Here is a 20,950-nt window from a genome sequence, read left to right on the forward strand (position 1 = left end):
GTTAGATCCAAACTTGACATATATTTTATATCTGTAAATTTATAGAGTAACTCATCAATATTTTCAGGATGGTCTGTCTGTCTGAACAAAATTTTGTTTAAGTGTCTAGAGTCCAAAACCAATCTTACTCCACCATCTTTTTTCGAAACTACTACTAGAGGATTATTATATGCACTGATACTCCTTTCTATTATATTACATCCTTCCATCTTTTTCAGCTCTTTCTCAACAGCAGGTCTTTTTGATATTGCAGTACTGTATGGTTTTATGAAAAATGGTTGATGAGGTTTTACCTGAAGCTCACACTGATAACCCTTTACCCTACCAGGTATGTCACTGAAAACATCACTGTATTCCCACAGCAGATTTTCTAACTGTTGTTTTTGCTCCCCAGATAAATTTAGCGTTTCTGAAATTTTGAAATTTACTAAATTCCCAAATTCAACTTCATCAATATCAAATCTATGAGTTTCAATATTCTCCAATCTATTTTCTTTTAGTAAATTGATACTGTCAAAATTTCCATTACTCTGATCACCAAGTGTGTTCACAAAATTTGTCTGAATGTATTCCCTTTCACTAGTTTATATCAAAAGTTTTCTTCCAACCCAATCAAATGCTGTATTTACTTTTACTATCCAATTCATACCCAAAAGAAAATCCTCATTAAATTCCTGAATTACAAAACATCCATGTGTGAACAACTTGCCTTCAATTAAAAATGTCACTAAAGCCTGGCTTTTTACCAATTTACTGCTCTTCCCAGTAGCACCTTTTATCTTTACCCCAACAACTGGCATTTCAACATAATCTTTCCCCACTTTCAATTTCTTGCTTAACCTTTCAGATATTCCCGAGATCTCACTTCCTGTATCAATTAAACATTTACCAATCCATGACCCAATTTGAACTTTTATATAAGGACTGCAAAATTGATCACTTTTCTCAGAACCTGTATCCTCATGTAATAAATCACTTTCAGTTTCCCCAAACCTATACTTATCAGAATCATATGGTATATCATTACATGTATTATTTGTCACAGTTATAAAATTTGCACAAGACACAAAATTGTCATGAGTACTCTCTTTTATCTCAAATAGCCAAGAATTTTCATCCAAATCACGTTGTATACTATTGAAGTACTTATCCTTCAGCTTTTCAAAAATAAAATATCTCATCTTTTTCCACCACTCAGGACGTACAGTTTCACATACATTAATAAGCATCTTTCTAAAGTTCTTGTCAAAAGAAATAGTTTCACTGTTCAGCCATATATTCATAAGAAATGTGTGTGTATCATTAGTATCTCTAAAAGTTTCACTTAGGTTAGAAGTTATACATGTGTCATCGTTATTTGTGTAGTCAGATTCTTTACCAACAACATCAAAATTCACACTTTCACATACATCCAGCTTGTGAGCTTTATTCATCCTGGTAACATCCCTGGGAATTTCTATAATATTCTCACTATTTAATCCATTTTCAACCATGTGTATACCCAACTCCCTATTTAAACTAATGAAATACCTTTCCTCAACATCATCATCAATACCATTACCATCATTATCAACTTTATCAACAACATCATTATCATTACACATATTCAGGTCATACACATTCAAATTATCCCCCAAAATATTATTTCCCCTTTCTAAAGTTACCAGATCCCTTTCACCAACATTTTCATTCTCACAGCATGCATTCTCTCTTTCATTCACACACATCTCTGAACTACTACAAATTACATCATCTGACAAAGTGTTGTTCTTTTCTGCCCAAGCGTAAAACTCTGTTAAATTAAATGAATCACAATTACTTTTATCTACTGTATGTTCTTGTGTACTGAAAATGTTATCTTTATCATCATTATTTTCCTCTTGAAATTTTTTCAATAAGTAACAACTAATGACCTCATGTGATAGCTTAGGTTTGGAACTGTCCTGTTTGGGTTTATGATAGTCACATCCATTGGTCCTTTCATCATGCTCACCTTCTGCTCAACCTTGCGGACCTTCAAGGGGGCATCTACTCGTTTTTTATTTCCGGTTCCTGTTTGAGCTGCTGATTATGGTTCTGCCAATGTCTCTGATCAACATTTCTGATCCCATTCCTATGCCAAACATTACCTGATTGTTGGTAGTTTCTATTGTACTGACCTCTATCAAAATTTCTGTGATTTTGATCCCTAAAGTGTTCTCTATTTTGTTGATTATTAACGCGAAAATGTTGTTCTTGTTTTGGATAAAAATTATGGTCCTTCTTTTCAAAATTGTTATATCCCCCTGAATTTTGACTGACACCATGATAATTGTTTTGTTCCCTTTTTTGAAAGTTATCATTTCCCCAATTTTGACCATTACCTTTCTGAGTAAACCCACTGTGTGTTCTTGTTGTTACCCTATCCAACTTTTCAATATAATTGAGAAACTGCTCTACATTACTATCAGGACAATGAACTAAACTCAACTGCATTGCTGATGGCAATCTTCTCTTTAAGGTATCAATTTTGATCAAGTCATCCAAAGGTTTTGTTAAATGAATAAGTTTTTGAAGTTTGCTTTTGCAAAATTGTTTCATGTTCCCATCTGATTCTCTATAGTTTCGCCCATTCAAAAATTCACTTTTGATTCTAGTTTGTTTAAGATCATCCCAAAATTTTTCCAGAAATTTCGATTCAAATTCTGAAAAGGTCATCCCCAAAGTTGCAATCTGGTTTGCCCAAGTCAAAGCTTCCCCTTCCAAGAATTTTTTCACAAATTTAATTTTTATTTCATCTGGTGAGTGAGGTAAAAAACAATCCTTACAATACTGCATAAAATCAACGGGATGTAGGGGTCCATCTACCGAAAAGTGCTTCACTGGAATATTAGATACAAGATTGCATGTGTTGACATTGGGATTTTTGCTTTGAAATTCAATGTCAAAACTTTCAATTTTTTCGCTAAGTTCTTTGACAGATTTTTTGTTTTCTAAATCATTGCATTCTACTTTTTCTTCTAGAGTAACCAAACGATTGTCAGTTTTTTGTTCTACATTTTTTACTAAAACTTTTGTATTCTCATCCAAATTTTTAATTTCCCCTTTGTCTCATTAAAATCAATTAAATTTCTTTCCCTATCTACCAGTAACTCATTTTTTACAGTATTAATTTCACCACTCAATTTAACATCAATTTCATTTACTTCTGCTTCCACAGATTCAATTTTTTCCTCAATACTGCCAACTCTGTTCGAAAGCTCACCCACTTGGGTATTGACTGCTTTGATTTGCAACAAAATGTTATCAATTTTTTCATCCCAGTAAGTCTTATTGTCGTCAACTGATTGTTTAATTTCTTTCGTGAAATTTACAAGAAAACTTTTTAAATCAAATTGATCGGTTCTTTCTGTTTCATTTGACCTGTCCTGATGTTCGAAGTCTATTAAATTACTACTTTCTACTTTAGGCACAATACTCTCGAAAATCTCATAAGTCATTGTGAAGAACAAAAATTTATGCACAACAATACAAAACAAGATAAAAATATTGTTTTAACAAAATACGAGGGTTTAGTGACTTATCTGGAACACTCTTCTACTGTTGCAAAACCACGTTTTCCATCCATGTGATTGTTGACCAAAATTCTGGAAGTATTTTCTTCTGTCGAAAATTATATTTTTTGCCGAAACATTTCTTCTCCAAAACTTTTACTTCCCGATGAACACAAACACTGTAACACACATTCTGAAGAAACTGGTATTAACACACAAAAAGTTTCTTCCTCGTAGCACTGTTGAAGATCTCGTGAACACAATATCCCGGCTACAGTCCCCAGTTGAAATATGGCTTCCCGGCTAAGACACAAGTTGAAAATATGGTCACTATTTTTTATTTACTTAAATTTGCCATATTTCGTGACAGTACCTTTTCCGTTAGACGTTTGCAAGGCGATATTAGTCTTGGCTTCAGTTGTCTAAGTATGATTCCACAATGCATCTATGTCAGCTGCAGAAATGACATGGTTCAACGTGTTTCTCTCATTTTGGTGTTTCAAATACAGTTTCTTCAAATGTAGTTTCTTCTTTTTAGTTAGTACAAAAATAATAGTAACATAATTCAAAATTATTTATGACTGGGACCTTCACATTGTTCTTCCGTCAACGCACACCAAGAGTTAGCTGCCGACTGCCTATAGTCAAAGATGACTCCATCGTCAAAGATATTTTACACAATTCACAAGTTTCCACTTGTAATCAGTCTCTTTGCTATTCTTCGATACATTTTCTAATAGTAATCAATATGCTTTTACTCTCAAAAACAGAAGTAAATTAACATATAATAAGACAAATTATAATAAATTCTGACAAAAATATAAGAAAACATTTACAATTCGGTATCGACAAATACGGTAAAAAAAATAACATCTCCCAGATCCATTACACCACCTGGGAAAAAAGTATATTTTTAACTGTGAAATTGGGAAAATGTGGGAATTTTTTTTCCTTGCTTGCAAATACACTGTGCCTTATTTTGGTCTAGACTGTTGTTTTAACCCAGATCGCTGTTGCTCCTCTGGTCCATGTTGTCCAAATTTATGAACAGTTGGTACAGCTTATTTCTAACAACCATTTTTTATGAAGCAGTTCTCAGTGCACCGTGATATGTACAACTCCTTTTCTAAAAAGAAAGCTAACTGTTCACATTGAGGGTAGCCACTTGTTACAAAACATGACCCTTCTACGCCACTCTTCTCCCAAGTGACACTTGCTTCACCCACATTTAAAATTAATCCACTTAAAATACTTGTTCTGTGGTTAGTGTTTGTAAATCACTTGATTGCTGGACTCCTTACTTCTGAACTGGTAGAAGCTGAAAGACTTTGTGGTAGAGTGATGTGTGTCTGACCACTGCCACTAACAATAATAGTTATTACAATATCAATGATGATGGTGATGATGATGATGATATGAGGAATGTTTGTAAAATAAAGTCTCCAAGGTGCTGGATCAGTGAGGAACACTTTTACACTGTGATGGAGCCCCCCTTCACTTGTTGTGCCAGATGCAAGTTGTGTGCAGTTACCCATTTTTGAGTGCCAAGGCGGTGTTAAGTGAAGTCCACGGGCTACTGTGTGTGGACCTCCAGAACCTGTGAAAGTGGGTAAGAGAGCTCAAGTAGGGCATACAGATGTCTGTGATGAACAGTGTTCTGGCCATTCATCGGTTTCAGCTGAAACAGTTGCAAAAATGGAGAAAGAAGTATGCAAAGATCGGTATGTGACACTTTGCGAGCCTTGTGAATGGATCCCTGAAGTCAGTAAGAGTGCAGTTGTTAAGATTTTGACTGAACATTCGGACTATCACAAGGTGTGTGTGAGGTGGGTCCCCAAAATTTTCACCGAAGACTGTAAATGGCAACGTGTCGAAGCAGTACTGATATGGTTATCCTGAAACATCCTCTTCACCCTTGCTGTCTGATTCAGACGAATCAGAATTGTGAAGATTAATTAGGAAAGGCTCCATCATTGAGTCGCCTGTCAATTTCCTTTTCAAAATCTTCTTCTTGCAGTGTTTCTGAATGTCTAGCACAATTTGCCCATGCAGAGATAATTATGTTGTCCACTGCTCGATGTGTGTTTTTCAACACCAGCAATCTGCAAGATGCTATTTATCTTTGTGATATGGACTTTAATTTGCACCCATACCAGGTCAGTAGAATTGTAATGGCAGTGATATTGTGGTTACAAGATTACTCGGTGACCACGCTGTCTTGCTGGTTCACCTGTGTCGTGAGTCCAGTATTTCTGCTTGTATGCATGTATGAGCACGGTTAACTCTGCCCTGGTCTGTGATGCAGTGTGGGGAATTCCTTTAGATGACAACAATGAAATAATTTAATTGTTTCTCGTGTTTGAAGTGGGAGCCTTATTCATTTGCACAGAGTGAACACTCGCATTATCCGTGACAAAAACAGAATTCTGCACCAGGTACGGATGTAGCTGTTGTACAAACCACCGCTTGAAGACAGCAAGACATTTCAGAGTGGTAGTCACTCAAATGCTTTGAGATTGATGCTTTAAATATTAATTTACTTTCTTGTATGAACCCTGTCTCTGGAGAACCTGCATGAAGCACAATAAAGGTGGATTCACACTTGACGGAATGTTGCCGTCACATCCATCACCTCAAAAGATTCTCCTCTGTAGTTCAGATTGTGGCATTCACACACGCCGTCAACAGAGTGTTACCGACACGTCAAGTCATGTCGCGTCAAGGTTTCTCGGGAACAATGTTTCAGCGGGCCATTGACGGAGTCACGTGATATTTCCCTATTGCTGCCAGCGGGTAGCACCTCCATATTTGTTTTGTTTTGTTCAGCAAAATGGCCTTAGGCAAAAATCAGCTTCTACCATGGTGATACTGGATACCTGCCTCTTTAATTCCTCTTTGTAATTTCTATTTGCATTTTGCATAACAGGTTAAAAAAAACTGTTCTTTAGACATTCTGAGGTATTCATAGTGATGACTCCTCTTCCAGCTCCTTGTAAAGAGTGTAGAACTCTCCTTCACAGTCTCAAGTTTTTAACATTTTTCTAACATACTCTTTTTCCTCGCTGTTCCTTATCATCAAGTGCAACAGCAATCATTTCAAGCTGCTTTAAACTAAACTTCAGCATTTCATTATGATCTACCGTGAACTACGAAATAGTGCCTCTGGTGGGTATTTCATGAACCAGCTGTAATGTCAAATGCTCTTTCAGTGTCGGCTTGCCATATAGTGTGATCTGTTCTCTTCAGCAGATGCGTTGACTTCACTCGCAATCTGTCAAACAGTTCTCAACCCGATGCCGCATGCCTCAGCTGTTCGTTCGTGGCACTTGGCAACACCAGGAAACGCTTTGTGATCAGTTGTGGATATCGCTTCTGAATCCTGTCTAAAGAACTGATATATGTGCAACACTATTTCTCTCACCCGCTTTTGTAATACTGGGTGAGATTTGCTTTTGCCACTCACATCGATCGGACTGCCTCAAAATAACTTTCGAAAGAGTGCTATGCAGAATGCTAAAACCAGTCATAAACTCACTCCACACAATACAAAATGAACTCGAGCGCACACATCGGTCGACTGACTGCTATCGGTTGGCACGTCATGTGACATATCCGTGCTTCTGTGTATCGAGATATCACCTGTCACATTATGTGGCATGCACTCTAGTAGCTGTGCGACCCCATGCTTTACAACACTAGAGGTAGAGCTGACAAGGCACTTAGCGCAGAAGTAGAACCGAAAGTACCATAACTGTATTCGAATGTTAGGAGAAGAACTTAGGCACAGTGAAAAAAATGGGACAGATTTTGTTTTCCAATCAGTATAGTGCAGAGTGCAGTCAATGTGTAGGGGAGGGAAGCATTGTGGGGAAACAGGCCCCGTTTCACTCGGGTAGGTCAGCCGGCTACACCTGTGTTCTGCAAGAGCAGAAAACAACACTGACACCTTGTCACAGGGATCACTGATCTCTTCTGGTGTTGTAAGGGCCATAATCAAAATCCATGATGTACCAGATTTAATCACATCACTCATTTGAGAATAAGAAAAAGAAAACAACACAAAGCATTTGGGAACCGTCACCACATAACTGCTTCTTGAGGTTGGCAGGGTATTGTTAATGAGGTAGTTCAGGCCCAACCGCTATTCGATGCAATCACCGTTAAAATCATCTGCCATCTAATTTACCACATTAAGTGTGTGTACTATACCAACTTTTGAACTTTAGCTAATAAGAGTAGACCAGATGTGGCTTAAATTCAAAGAAATAGTATCAGCAGCAATTGAGAGGTTTATACCAAATAAACTAACAAACGCCGGAGCTGATCCTCCTTGGTACACAAAACGGGTTAGAACACTGTTGCAGAAACAACGAAACAAACATGCCAAATTTAAACAGACATAAAGTCCCCAAGATTGGCGAACTTTTACAGAAGCTCGAAATTTAGTGCGGACTTCAATGTTAGATGCTTATAACACTCTCCACAACAAATCTTTGTCTCGAAACCTGGGAGAAAATCCAAAGAGATTCTAGTCGTATGTGAAGTTGTTAGCGGCAAGAAACAATCAATGCCTTCTCTGCGCAATAGAAATGGAGATGCTATCTGAGACAGAGCTGCCAAAGCAGCGTTACTAAATACAGCCTTCCGAAATGCCTTCACAAAAGAAGACGAAGTAAATATTCCAGAATTCAAATTGAGAACAGCTTCTGACATGAGTAACATACAAGTAAATATCCTCGGAGTAGTGAAGCAACTTAAATCACTTAATAAAAGCAAGTCTTCTGGTCCAGACTGTATACCAATTAGGTTCCTTTCGGAGTATGCTGATGCATTAGCTCCATACTTAACAATCATATACAACCATTCGCTCGGCGAAAGATCTGTACCCAAAGACGGGAAAGTTGCGCAGGTCACACCAGTATTCAAGAAAGGTAGTACAAGTAATCCACTAAATTATAGGCTCATATCGTTAACGTTGATAATGCAGCAGGATTTTTGAACATATATTGTGTTCGAACATTATGAGTTACCTCGAAGAAAACTGTCTATTGACACACAGTCAACATGGGTTTAGAAAACATCGTTCCTGTAAAACACAACTAGCTCTTTATTCACATGAAGTGTTGAGTGCTTTTGACAAGGGATTTCAGATCGATTCCGTACTTATTGATTTCCGGAAGGCTTTTGGCACTGTACCACACAAGCGGCTCGTAGTGAAATTGCATGCTTATGGCATATCGTCTCAGTTATGTGACTGGATTTGTGATTTCCTGTCAGAGAGGTCACAGTTCGTAGTAACTGACGGAAAGTCATCATGCAAAACAGAAGTGATTTCTGGAGTTTCCCAAGGTAGTGTTATAGGCCCTTTGTTGTTCCTTACCTATATAAACGATTTGGGAGACAATCTGAGCAGCTGTCTTTGGTTGTTTGCATATAATGCTGTCGTTTATCCACTAATAAAGTCATCAGAAGATCAAAACGAACTGTGGAACGATTTAGGAAAGATATCTGAATGGTGCGAAAAGTGGCAGTTGACTCTAAATAAAGAAAAGTATGACATCCACGTGAATGGTAAAAGGTACGCGTTAAACTTCGGTTACACGATAAATCAGTGTAATCTAAAAGCTGGAAATTCACCTGAATACCTAGGTATTACAATTACGAACAACTTAAATTGGAAGGAACACAGAAAATGTTGTGGGGAAGGCTAATCACAGACTGCGTTTTATTGGCAGGACTCTTAGAAAATGTAACAGACCTACTAAGGAGACTGCCTACACTATGCTTGACCATCCTCTTTTAGAATACTGCTGCACAGTGTGGGATCCTTACCAGATAGGACTGATTGAGTACATCGAAAAAGTTTAAAGAAGGCAGCACGTTTCGTATTATCGTGAAATATGGGAGAGAGTGTCACAGAAATGATACAGGATTTGGGCTGGACATCATTAAAAGAAAGGCGTTTTCTGTTGCGATGAAATCTTCTCATGAAATTCCAATCACCTCCGAATGCGAAAATATTTACTGACACCGACCTACATAGGGAGGAACGATCAGCACGATAAAATAAGGGAAATCAGAGCTCGTACGGAAACATATAGGTGATCATTCGTTCTGCGTGCTATACAAGATTGGAATAATAGAGAAGTGTGAAGGGTGGTTCGATGAACCCTCTGCGAGGCACTTAAATGTGATTTGCAGAGTATCCATTTAGATGTAGATGTAGGTATGCAGTTGTAATAAAATTCTAGATCCCATGGCTGAATACTATGTTGCATTATGTGGTGTGTATCTCAGATAACCTACTTAACTGCCCACAGTTGGCACAACACCGAAACATCAAGTGCGTTTATAGGTCATTCCATTTGTGCACTTTTTATTTTGCAAGCAGGTTCTGACACACATTATCTGTCCAAATTGGGCTTCACCAGATGCTGTACAATACCAGGTACTGAAAACTGGTTACATTTTAGATATCAATATGCTGAAAATAGAGCTCTTTCAAACTATTTCTGATAGAATAGTGCCTCTGGATACAATTCGCTGGGAAATATATTTAGGTAATTTCGCGTTTTCACATTTTGAGGCAGAATTCGCATCTATTTCACATTTATCACAAAATTCGAATTTAACTGGTCCGTAGTAACTGGAGCTTAAGGCTCCACACTGTGAGGCAGTGGCAGTAGCTTGCATTCAAGGATTATTGGAGTATCATTTGTCATTGGCTGAGTCAGAGTGTTTGCTTCTTGTTTTGAGATATGTAGAATATGTTTTATGGTCAAGATTATATGCCACCAGTGTCTCAGAGTTAATTTAGCTTTATCCAGAGTGCACGTGTAGCTTTCTGCTACGGTCGTGAAATGTGGAGCATCGACACCCACCCAGCGTTCATCTGCCTCTAGTCTCGTCTTCTTGATTGCCGAATATTCTTCCCCAGTTTGACTAAGTGGCCCACTCGACAAAAAAATGGACATCCAGCTAAGTAATGCCATGAGGATGATTTTTAGTGTTATCAAATCAATTCGTACACAATGACTACCAGTACAAAGCCACATTCTGCCCTCTCAGCTGCAACACATAATGCTGTCACGAATGAGTAGGGCAGAAAGATCATTGATAGTAGAAATCTTCCACACCATTGAGATATTGATGGTGCAAACTACACTCCTGACAACAGAAGTGGAGCACACAGAAGAGATGGTCAGATGTTAGCAGTTCTCTGGGGCCCCAGAGAACATTGGCATTGTTTGTGTTTAGTGTTAATAGCAGGTCTGTTAGTGTATGTAAGGAGCGTGAACAGCTACAACTGTTGAGTGGTCACTGTGAAGGGTATGAAGATGCTACATATGAGATGTGTTCCAGAAGTTATTTTTCAATGTAATCAACCTTCATTTCAGTACACTTTTCACAGCTCTGAATTAACAGCTCTATGCCTTTCAACAATAACCTGATTCTTTATCATCAAATCCCGAAGATTGGCTAAAATTTACAGACGCGCGAAATTTGGCACGGACTTCAATGCGAGATACTTTAATAGGTTCCACAACGAAACATTGTCTCGAAATGTGGTAGAAAATCCGAAGAAATTCTGGTCGTATGCAAAGTACACGAGCGGCAAGACGCAGGCAATACCTTCGCTGCACAGTGCCGATTGTACTGTTACCGACGACTGTGCGCTAAAGCGGAATTATTGAACGCAGTTTTCCGAAATTCCTTCACCAGGGAAGACGAATGGAATATACCAGAATTTGAAACATGAACAGCTGCTAGCATGAGTTTGTTAGAAGTAGATACCTTAGGGGTTGCGAAGCAACTCAAATCGCTTGATACGGGCAAGTATTCAGGTCCAGATTGTATACCGATTAGGTTCCTTTCAGAGTACGCTGATACAATAGCTCCCTACTTATCAATCATATAGAACCGCTCGCTCACCGATAGATCTGTACCTACAGATCGCAAAAATTGCGCAGGTCGCACCAGTGTTTAAGAAGGGTGGTAGGAGTAATCCATCGAACTACAGACCTATATCATTGACGTCAGTTTGCAGTAGGGTTTTGGAGCATATACTGTATTCAAACATTATGAATCACCTCGAAGGGAACGATCTATTGATACGTAATCAGCATGGTTTCAGAAAACATCGTTCTTGTGCAACGCAGCTAGCTCTTTATTCGCACGAAGTAATGGCTGCTATCGACAGGGGATCTCAAGTTGTTTCCGTATTTCTAGATTTCCGGAAAGCTTTTGACACCGTTCCTCACAAGCGACTTCTAATCAAGCTATGGGGTATCGTCTCAGTTGTGCGACTGGATTCGTGATTTCCCGTCAGGAAGGTCGCAGTTCGTAGTAATAGACGGCAAATCATCGAGTGAAACTGAAGTGATATCAGGTGTTCCCCAGGGAAGCCTCCTGGGACCTCTGCTGTTCCTGATCTATATAAATGACCTAGATGACAATCTGAGCAGTTTTCTTAGGTTGTTCGCAGATGATGCTGTAATTTACCGTCTAGTAAGGTCATCCGAAGACCAGTATCAGTTGCAAAGCAATTTAGAAAAGATTGCACAGTATGGTGTGGCAGGTGGCAGTTGACGTTATATAACGAAAAGTGTGATGTGATCCACATGAGTTCCAAAAGAAATCCGTTGGAATTTGATTACTCGATAAATAGTAGAATTATCAAGGCTGTCAATTCAACTAAGTACCTGGGTGTAAAAATTACGAACAACTTCAGTTGGAAAGACCACATAGATAATATTGTGGGGAAGGCGAGCCAAAGGTTGCGTTTCATTGTCAGGACACTTAGAAGATGCAACAAGTCCACTAAAGAGACAGCTTACATTACACTCGTTCGTCCTCAGTTAGAATATTGCTGCGCGGTGTGGAATCCTTATCAGGTGGGATTGACGGAGGACATCGAAAGGGGGCAAAAAAGGGCAGCTCGTTTTGTATTATCACGTAATAGGGGAGAGAGTGTGGCAGATATGATACGCGAGTTGGGATGGAAGTCATTAAAGCAAAGATGTTTTTCGGCGTGGCGAGATCTATTTACGAAATTTCAGTCACCAACTTTCTCTTCCGATTGCGAAAATATTTTGTTGAGCCAAACCTACATAGGTAGGAATGATCATCAAAATAAAATAAGAGAAATCAGAGCTCGAAAGAAAGGTTTAGGTGTTCGTTTTTCCCGCGTGCTGTTCGGGAGTTGAATGGTAGGGAGATAGTATGATTGTGGTTCGATGAACCCTCTGCCAAGCACTTAAATGTCAATTGCAGAGTAATCATGTAGATGTAGACGTAGAAAATGTCCCATTACATCAGTTTCACTTTATCATCAAATTCCCTTTCTCCATGATCTTTCTTCAATTTGGAGAAGAGATGGTAGTTACTTGGGGCAAGATCTGGACTGTAGGGTGGGTAGTCAGTGTCCTGGAAGCAACATTCCTTTACTGCAGCCTTCACAATTACCGCTATGTGCACTGGCACATTGTCACGGAGAAGACGAACACATTGTGACAACCCTCCTCGCGTCTGTAGCTTGATGGAGTCGCGTAATTTGTGCAGGTAGTTTTATGCGTTCACAGTGGAATTCCTTTCTTTAAAATCAACTAAGAGAATTCCTCTGAAATTCCAGAACCAGAAGATTGTTGCCATGGCCTTCTTTGTAGGCAGAGTGGAGCTTCACCTAGTTTATACCATTAGAGAGATTCTCTTTTGAACAGAGGATCATAATAAAGATTCGTAGTTTCATCCCCTGTGACAATGGATTCTAGTACTTCTTTCTGGTTGCCACAGCACAGCTCCAAAAACTTGGTGCAAATAGTCACGCACTGCAGAGAGAAGTTTGAGCACCCGTCTTGCACTGACCTTTTTCGTGTGCAAATGATCGTACATTATCTGGAAAATGGTTGTTTTAGACAACCATATCCTTTCTGCAGTTTTCTCGGATTCCAACAGCATGTCACTCAGAACTTCACTTTCAACAATAGCGATGGTTTTCTCAGTCCCAATTTGGCAGTTCGACTGACACATGGATCACCAGTAATGCTCTCTCTACCCAGATGAAACTGTTTAGACTATTCCTTCATTGTGGAATATGAGGGGAAGCATCACCATCCAAGTGGACTTTGAAAATGAACAAAACTGGGTATACCACTATTCAAACAAGGCCTCCATATTATATACCAAGCCCTTCTTTTGTGAGGAACTTAATCACTGCACGATATTTGATTTTACCCAGTGCAGCACGAGTGTCACCATCTGACTAAGGCTAGAAGCAGGCTGCAACTTGTGTGCACATCTACTGACAGATGTCACTAGCTCCCCTCCGTGGCAGTTTAACCTTCACGCTTGTATTCGAGGTCAGGCCACAAACTTCTGGAACGTATCCCGTGCTTGTGCAAGACAAAGTTATCAGTGTCTGAAAGAGTGTAAAAGGGCCATCACTGTTGGACCCCATTTGGGCAGCTGGTTGAACATGCAGAATCTAGATTTGTGGGGTTTGTGACAATGTACAATGGTTGATCAGAAGATGTCTTGCTGGTGACATCGAAGTCAATAGAATACGTGCGTACCCTAAATTTTCTTGTGCCATATTTTATGTGATATATATAAAGGCTTTATTTCAATAGTGGTACAACTCCAATTATTTCATTTCAAGATACTTAGGCTTAGACATAACTGGGTGATGACAATAGAAAGAAATGGTAATCCCTTGCAACAAGTGATGGACTGCAATATTTAAGGTACATCATTCACAGAACTGTCATCCCTATGAACAAAACTGGGTGTATCACTTTTCAAATAAGGCCTCCATATTATATACCAAATTCTGTTATTATGTATGTGGATAGATAACAAAAAGTCTATTCACCAAGGGGCACCAGGAGAACACACACACAAAAAGGTTTAACTTTTACAAAATGTTGGAGCCAGTGGCTTCTTCTTCTGGCAGAAAAGTTGAAGGAGAAGGAAGAGGGGTGAAGAAAAAGGACTAGTGAGGTATAGAGAAGGGGGTACACTTCAGAAAAGTTACGCAAAATGCCAGTCAGGGGAGAGTTAACGGGTGGGACAAGAAGGATGCCTTTCCTTGGTGAGTAGATTCTTTGTCTATCCATTTACGTTGTATTGTCAGTAATTGCTTATTTTCATTGTTACATTCTTTTATTACTTCAATATATGTATTTTTTTTAATGTTTCAAAAAGCCGTACAATATACAAGTAAATACTTCTTATTGCAGGTGTCTGTAGAGTGTGGAGTGACAAACGACACGAAGCCGGAGACTGCAGCATTGGTTCCACTTATACCAAAGGAAGAACCAGTAAGTACCACCATTTGTGAGAAATCTGAGTTGCACTGTGCTTCATATTTTGTGTGTATATTATATAACACCGAGCCAGGTGTATCTCCTAAGATTCATTTGGTGCATCTTCTCTCGTGTCAGGCTAGATATGAGGATCATTCAATAACTAAACATATAATTCTGACAATAAAAACAGTTTATTACATCTGTACAATTTTATGTGTACTTTTCCACATAATCCCCACCAACCTTACAGACTTATACCATCCTCTTTGTAAAAGTCTTCTTATCCCTTCATTGAATAATTCTTTACCTTGCTCTCAGAGCCAGTTTTGTTCTTTTTTCTTTACCTCTCCCTAGCAGTTGAACCCATTGCCACACAAAGGTTCTTTCATTGAACCAAATGGGTAAAAATCTGAGGCGGAAAGACAGGGCTGTAAGGAGGATTGTATAGGAGCTCCCAACCCACTCAGCCAATAGCTTCTAGTCTCAGTTGCGTCTTATGAAGGCAGCAAGTGTTGTCTTGAAGGAAAAAACGAACAAGTGTGAATAGGACTCACACTCTGAGGCTTTTATGGTAACTTAATTATGCATATAGATTATGATTATGATGATGATGATGATTATAATAATAATAATAATAATGATAATTTTATGTGGCTCAGTGGTCTAGTGCAAGTCTTTCTATTGGCTGCCACTTCAGTGATTACTGAGTGATTCACCTACCCCATTTATCAATCCAGGGAGACATAACTTACAGTTTAACACGGAATCAGAACCACATGTTGTTTCTGGTGACCCCTCACATATTGGAGTGCTGAAGGTGACTTTAAAATGAAGATTGAAACATATGTGGGTGACCAAGATTTGATCCTGCAACCTCTCAGTTACCAGGCACCCAATTTACCACTAACCATCTGGGTCCAACGGGTATATAAATAGTTCATTTATATGTTTTCTGCATCTACATCTATACTCCGTGAGCCACTGGCAAATAGAACAAGGTAAAAATGACTGTCTATATGCCTCTGTACGAGCCATGCTTTCTCATGTCATATCATTGTGATTCGTACGCAAAATGTATGTTGGAGGCAGTAGAATCTTTCTGCAGTCAGTTTCAAACGTCAGTTCTATAAATTTTCCCAATAGTGTTCCTATCATCCCCCCCCCCCCTCCCCCTCCCACGAATTGCCTTTTGAAGTTTCCGAAGCATCTCCATAATACTTCCATATAGTTTGAAACTGTTAGGAACAAATCCAGAACCCCCCTTCTCAATTGCTTTGATGTCTTTCTTTATTCAGACCCAGTGTAGATCCCAAATACTAGAGCAGTACTCATTAGCGTCCTATATGCTATCTCCATTACAGGTGAACCACGCTTTCCCAAAATTTTCCCAAGAAATTGAAGTCAAACATTCGCCTTCCCTACCACAATCCTCTCATGTTCATTCCATTTCATATCACTGTGCAACATTACGCCCAGATATTTAAATCACATGACTGTATCAAGCGGCACGCTACTAATACTGTAATCGAACATTAAAGGTTTTTTTTTTTCTTCTCATCTGCATTAATTTACCTTTCTCTACATTTAGAGCTAGCTGCCATTCATCAAAACAAATAGAAATTGCGTCTAAGTCATCTTATATCTTCCTACATTCATCCAACTGCATCATCCAACTGCAACACCTTCCAGTACACCTCAGCATCATCAGCCAAATAGCCACAGGCTGCCCACCATGTCCACCAGAAAATTTATGTATATTGAGAACAACACTGGTCCTGTCATACTTCCCATTGGCACTCCTGACGATACCCTTTTCCCAGGTGAACACTCGCCCTGGAGTACAATATACTGGGTTCCGTAACTTAAGAAGTCTTCAAGCCAATCCCATACCTGGGAACCTGTTTCATATGTGCATACCTTTAATATCAGTCTGCTGTGGGGCACCTTGTCGAATGCTTTCCAGAAATCTAAAAAATGGTGTCTGCCTGTTGCGCTTCATGCAGAGTTCACAGTATATCGTGTGAGAAAACGACTCAAGAAAATTTATTATTTTTGAACTTGGAATATGTTCAAGTATCTGCAGCAAACTGGTTTTAAGGATATTGGTCAATAATTTTTGGGGTCTATTCTTTTACATTTTATAACCAAACAGCCCTCGTCAAAGATTTACTGTCCTACACTCGTACTCTCTGCTGGAAATATCACTTTGCCACGAAGAAAAATTATCCTAATCCTACCCCTAATGATCCAACTCTCCAAGACACTATCCAAATTGAACCCTGCCTGGAACAGTTCTGTCCTCCGTCACAGCGGGACCCACCTCCTCTTCCTCAAAATCACCCTCTCCAAACCTTCCAGAAATTTCTGACTTCCAGCCTTGCTTCTCAATCCTTCTTAAAAAACCTTAATCCTACTCCCAACATCACCACTGCTGAAGCCCAAGCTATCTGTGATCTGAAGGCTGACCGATCCATCGTCATTCTTCCGGTGGACAAGGGTTCCACAACCGTGGTACTTGATCGTCGGGAGTATGTGGCTGAGGGACTGCGTCAGCTTTCAGACAACACCACATACAAAGTTTGCCAAGGTAATCCCATTCCTGAGGTCCAGTCGGAGCTTCAAGGAATCCTCAGAACCTTAGGCCCCCTACAAAACCTTTCACCTGACTCCATCAACCTCCTGACCCCACTGACACCCCGCACCCCTACCTTCTACCTTCTTCCTAAAATTCACAAACCCAATCATCCCGGCCGCCCCATTGTAGCTGGTTACCAAGCCCCCACAGAATGTATCTCTGCCTACGTAGATCAACACCTTCAACCCATTACATGCAGTCTCCCATCCTTCATCAAAGACACCAACCACTTTCTCGAACGCCTGGAATCCTTACCCAATCTATTACCCCCGGAAACCATCCTTGTAACCATTGATGCCACTTCCTTGTACACAAATATTCCGCACGTCCAGGGCCTCGCTGCAATGGAGCACTTCCTTTCACGCCAATCACCTGCCACCCTACCTAAAACCTCTTTCCTCATTACCTTAGCCAGTTTCATCCTGACCCACAACTTCTTCACTTTTGAAGACCAGACATACCAACAATTAAAGGGAACAGCCATGGGTACCAGGATGGCCCCCTCGTACGCCAACCTATTCATGGGTCGCTTAGAGGAAGCCTTCTTGGTTACCCAGGCCTGCCAACCCATAGTTTGGTACAGATTTATTGATGACATCTTCATGATCTGGACTCACAGTGAAGAAGAACTCCAGAATTTCCTCTCCAATCTCAACTCCTTTGGTTCCATCAGATTCACCTGGTCCTACTCCAAATCCCATGCCACTTTCCTTGACATTGACCTCCATCTGTCCAGTGGCCAGCTTCACACGTCCGTCCACATCAAACCCACCAACAAGCAACAGTACCTCCATTATGACAGCTGCCACCCATTCCATATCAAACGGTCCCTTCCCTACAGCCTAGGTCTTCGTGGCAAACGAATCTGCTCCAGTCCGGAATCCCTAAACCATTACACCAACAACCTGAAAACAGCTTTCACATCCCGCAACTACCCTCCCGACCTGGTACAGAAGCAAATAACCAGAGCCACTTCCTCGTCCCCTCAAACCCAGAACCTCCCACAGAAGAACCACAAAAGTGCCCCACTTGTGACAGGACACTTTCCGGGACTGGATCAGACTCTGAATGTGGCTCTCCAGCAGGGATACAACTTCCTCAAATCCTGCCCTGAAATGAGATCCATCCTTCATGAAATCCTCCCCACTCCACCAAGAGTGTCTTTCCGCCGTCCACCTAACCTTCGTAACCTCTTAGTTCATCCCTATGAAATCCCCAAACCACCTTCCTTACCCTCTGGCTCCTACCCTTGTAACCGCCCCCGGTGTAAAACCTGTCCCGTGCACCCTCCCACCACCACCTACTCTAGTCCTGTAACCCGGAAGGTGTACACGATCAAAGGCAGAGCCACATGTGAAAGCACCCACGTGATTTACCAACTGACCTGCCTACACTGTGAAGCTTTCTATGTGGGAATGACAAGCAACAAACTGTCCATTCGCATGAATGGACACAGGCAGACAGTGTTTGTTGGTAATGAGGATCACCCTGTGGCTACCCCCCCAGGGGGTCCACAACTCTTTTGTGGACACGTGCGTAGCGAGCACGGGACCCCGAGCTAATGTGGCCCTCCTTCCTTTCCGGGCTGCATACCTTCCCTTCCCTTTCCGCATCCCTCCCCGTCCCCCATCTTCGCCCCCCCCTCACCTCTGGCTCTTTCCTTCCCTTTCTCCCCCTCTGGGAGTATGGTTTGTGCCTACGTCCGGAGACGGACGCTCGAAACTGTTCCAAATTCCTTGCTTTTACACTTGCAAGTCCTCGTCATTCCTCTGTCCTTCTCTTTTCCTTCCCTCTTCTCCTTGCCCTTTTCTCCGCTGCGGCGTTTGAGACCCCCTTTCCTTTCCTTTCCCTTTCTCTTCTTTCCTCCCTGTGCGTGTCTGAAGGCCGACCCACGCACTTCCATGCGTAGCCGGTGACGGGGTAACGCGTAATTCCCCGCCCCGGGTAGACAGGTAGGACACGTACGTACCCCCTGGTAACGGCCAGGCCCAGGGAGGGGTGATTACCCGAGCTGATACCTTCCGAAAGTGCCGATTGGTCCCTCTGTCCGTTTGTCGGGAGGTGTGACCTGAGGTGTGAACAATCACCTAAGGCGGGTGTGCCCTCGGTGAGGGCCCCCACAAGGGAGGAGCGCGCCATCGGAGACGCCGGTAATCATGGGGGATTCTTCCGCAATGGTTTCCTCACCTTCCACTATGTCTGCTCACAAACGTAAGTTCACTGAGTCTCAGCCACAGACGGTTCTTCCACCATTGCCACAGTTCCTTGTTGTTTCTCGGTCTGACGAAGGTCACGACTTTTCCACGGTCAACCCTTTCATTATTCAGAAAGGTGTCGACGCAATAGCGGGTCCTGTAAAGTCTTGTTCCCGATTACGGAATGGCACCCTGTTGTTAGAAACACACAGTGCCCTCCAGGCTCAAAAATTGCTGCGTACTTCTCTGCTCCACACCTTCCCTGTCCGGGTGGAACCGCACCGTACCTTAAATTCCTCGCGTGGATTCGTTTATACACGCTCCCTCGATGGATTGTCTGACGAAGAAATTCAGCACTATCTGTCTGACCAGGGCGTCACGGCTGTTCATCGGGTTATGAAAAGGGTTGACTCGAACATCATTCCAACCCGCACTGTCTTCTTGACATTTGACAAAGTTCAACTCCCATCAAAAATCAAAGCAGGCTATGAGATAATTTCCGTTCGCCCTTATGTCCCAAACCCTACGCGTTGCTATCGATGTCAGCGGTTCAATCACACCAGCCAGTCCTGTTCCAATCCGGCCAAATGTGTTACGTGTGGCAAGGATGCCCATGAGGGTGCTTGTCCACCTCCATCCCCTCGCTGCATCAACTGTATGGGTGACCACGCTGCTTCCTCTCGAGATTGCCCCGTTTTTAAGGACGAAAAGCTGATCCAGGAAATAAGAGTGAAGGAAAAGGTGTCGACCTTTGCTGCTCGAAAGTTACTCGCCAGTCGACAGCCCACCGTGCCTCAGAAAGGAAAATACAGCACTGTCCTTGCTTCTCCTCGGCCAACAAAGGAGGCGGCCACGCAGACTTGCGACCTCACATTTAGTACCACGGTCGTCAGATCGGCCAGCGCAAAGATCGCCCGTTCAACCTCACCACTTTCGCCTGCCCACTCTATGGCTCACCCTTCGTCGGGTTCTGCTAAATCTCGAGCCCAAAAGTCAGACGCCAAGTCTTCGAAAAAAGAGCATTCTCGTGAAGAGTTTTTACGTACTGCAATTTCACAACCGTCGGTTCCTCCTTCATCTAAACATACCTCCAAGAAGGCTACGAAGAAACACAGTTCCTCTCCTTCTCCGCCAAGGCGTGTCCCATCTACAGCACCACCTGGCGGAAATCGCCCTCGGCCATCTTCTGTGTCGCCGAGGCGCACTGCTGGTGGCCGGTCAACTGGCCGATCGTTGGTGGCAGGAGCTGCTCCTGACCAACCTATGGATCAGGATCTTCTG

General features: G+C 41.4%; 1 protein-coding gene across 1 annotated transcript in view; it reads left to right on the forward strand.

Annotated features, from left to right (window-relative positions):
• The window catches only part of LOC124553360 (zinc finger protein 664-like), a 176,056-nt gene that overhangs the window by 92,937 nt on the left and 62,169 nt on the right, over positions 1–20,950 (forward strand). The window contains exon 6 of the mRNA XM_047127233.1: positions 14,771–14,851. Coding sequence (XP_046983189.1) covers positions 14,771–14,851 — 81 coding nt within the window. The remainder of the gene's footprint in view (positions 1–14,770; positions 14,852–20,950) is intronic.

This window comes from Schistocerca americana, chromosome 11 (assembly GCF_021461395.2).
Source record: "Schistocerca americana isolate TAMUIC-IGC-003095 chromosome 11, iqSchAmer2.1, whole genome shotgun sequence".
Lineage (NCBI taxonomy): Eukaryota > Metazoa > Arthropoda > Insecta > Orthoptera > Acrididae > Schistocerca > Schistocerca americana.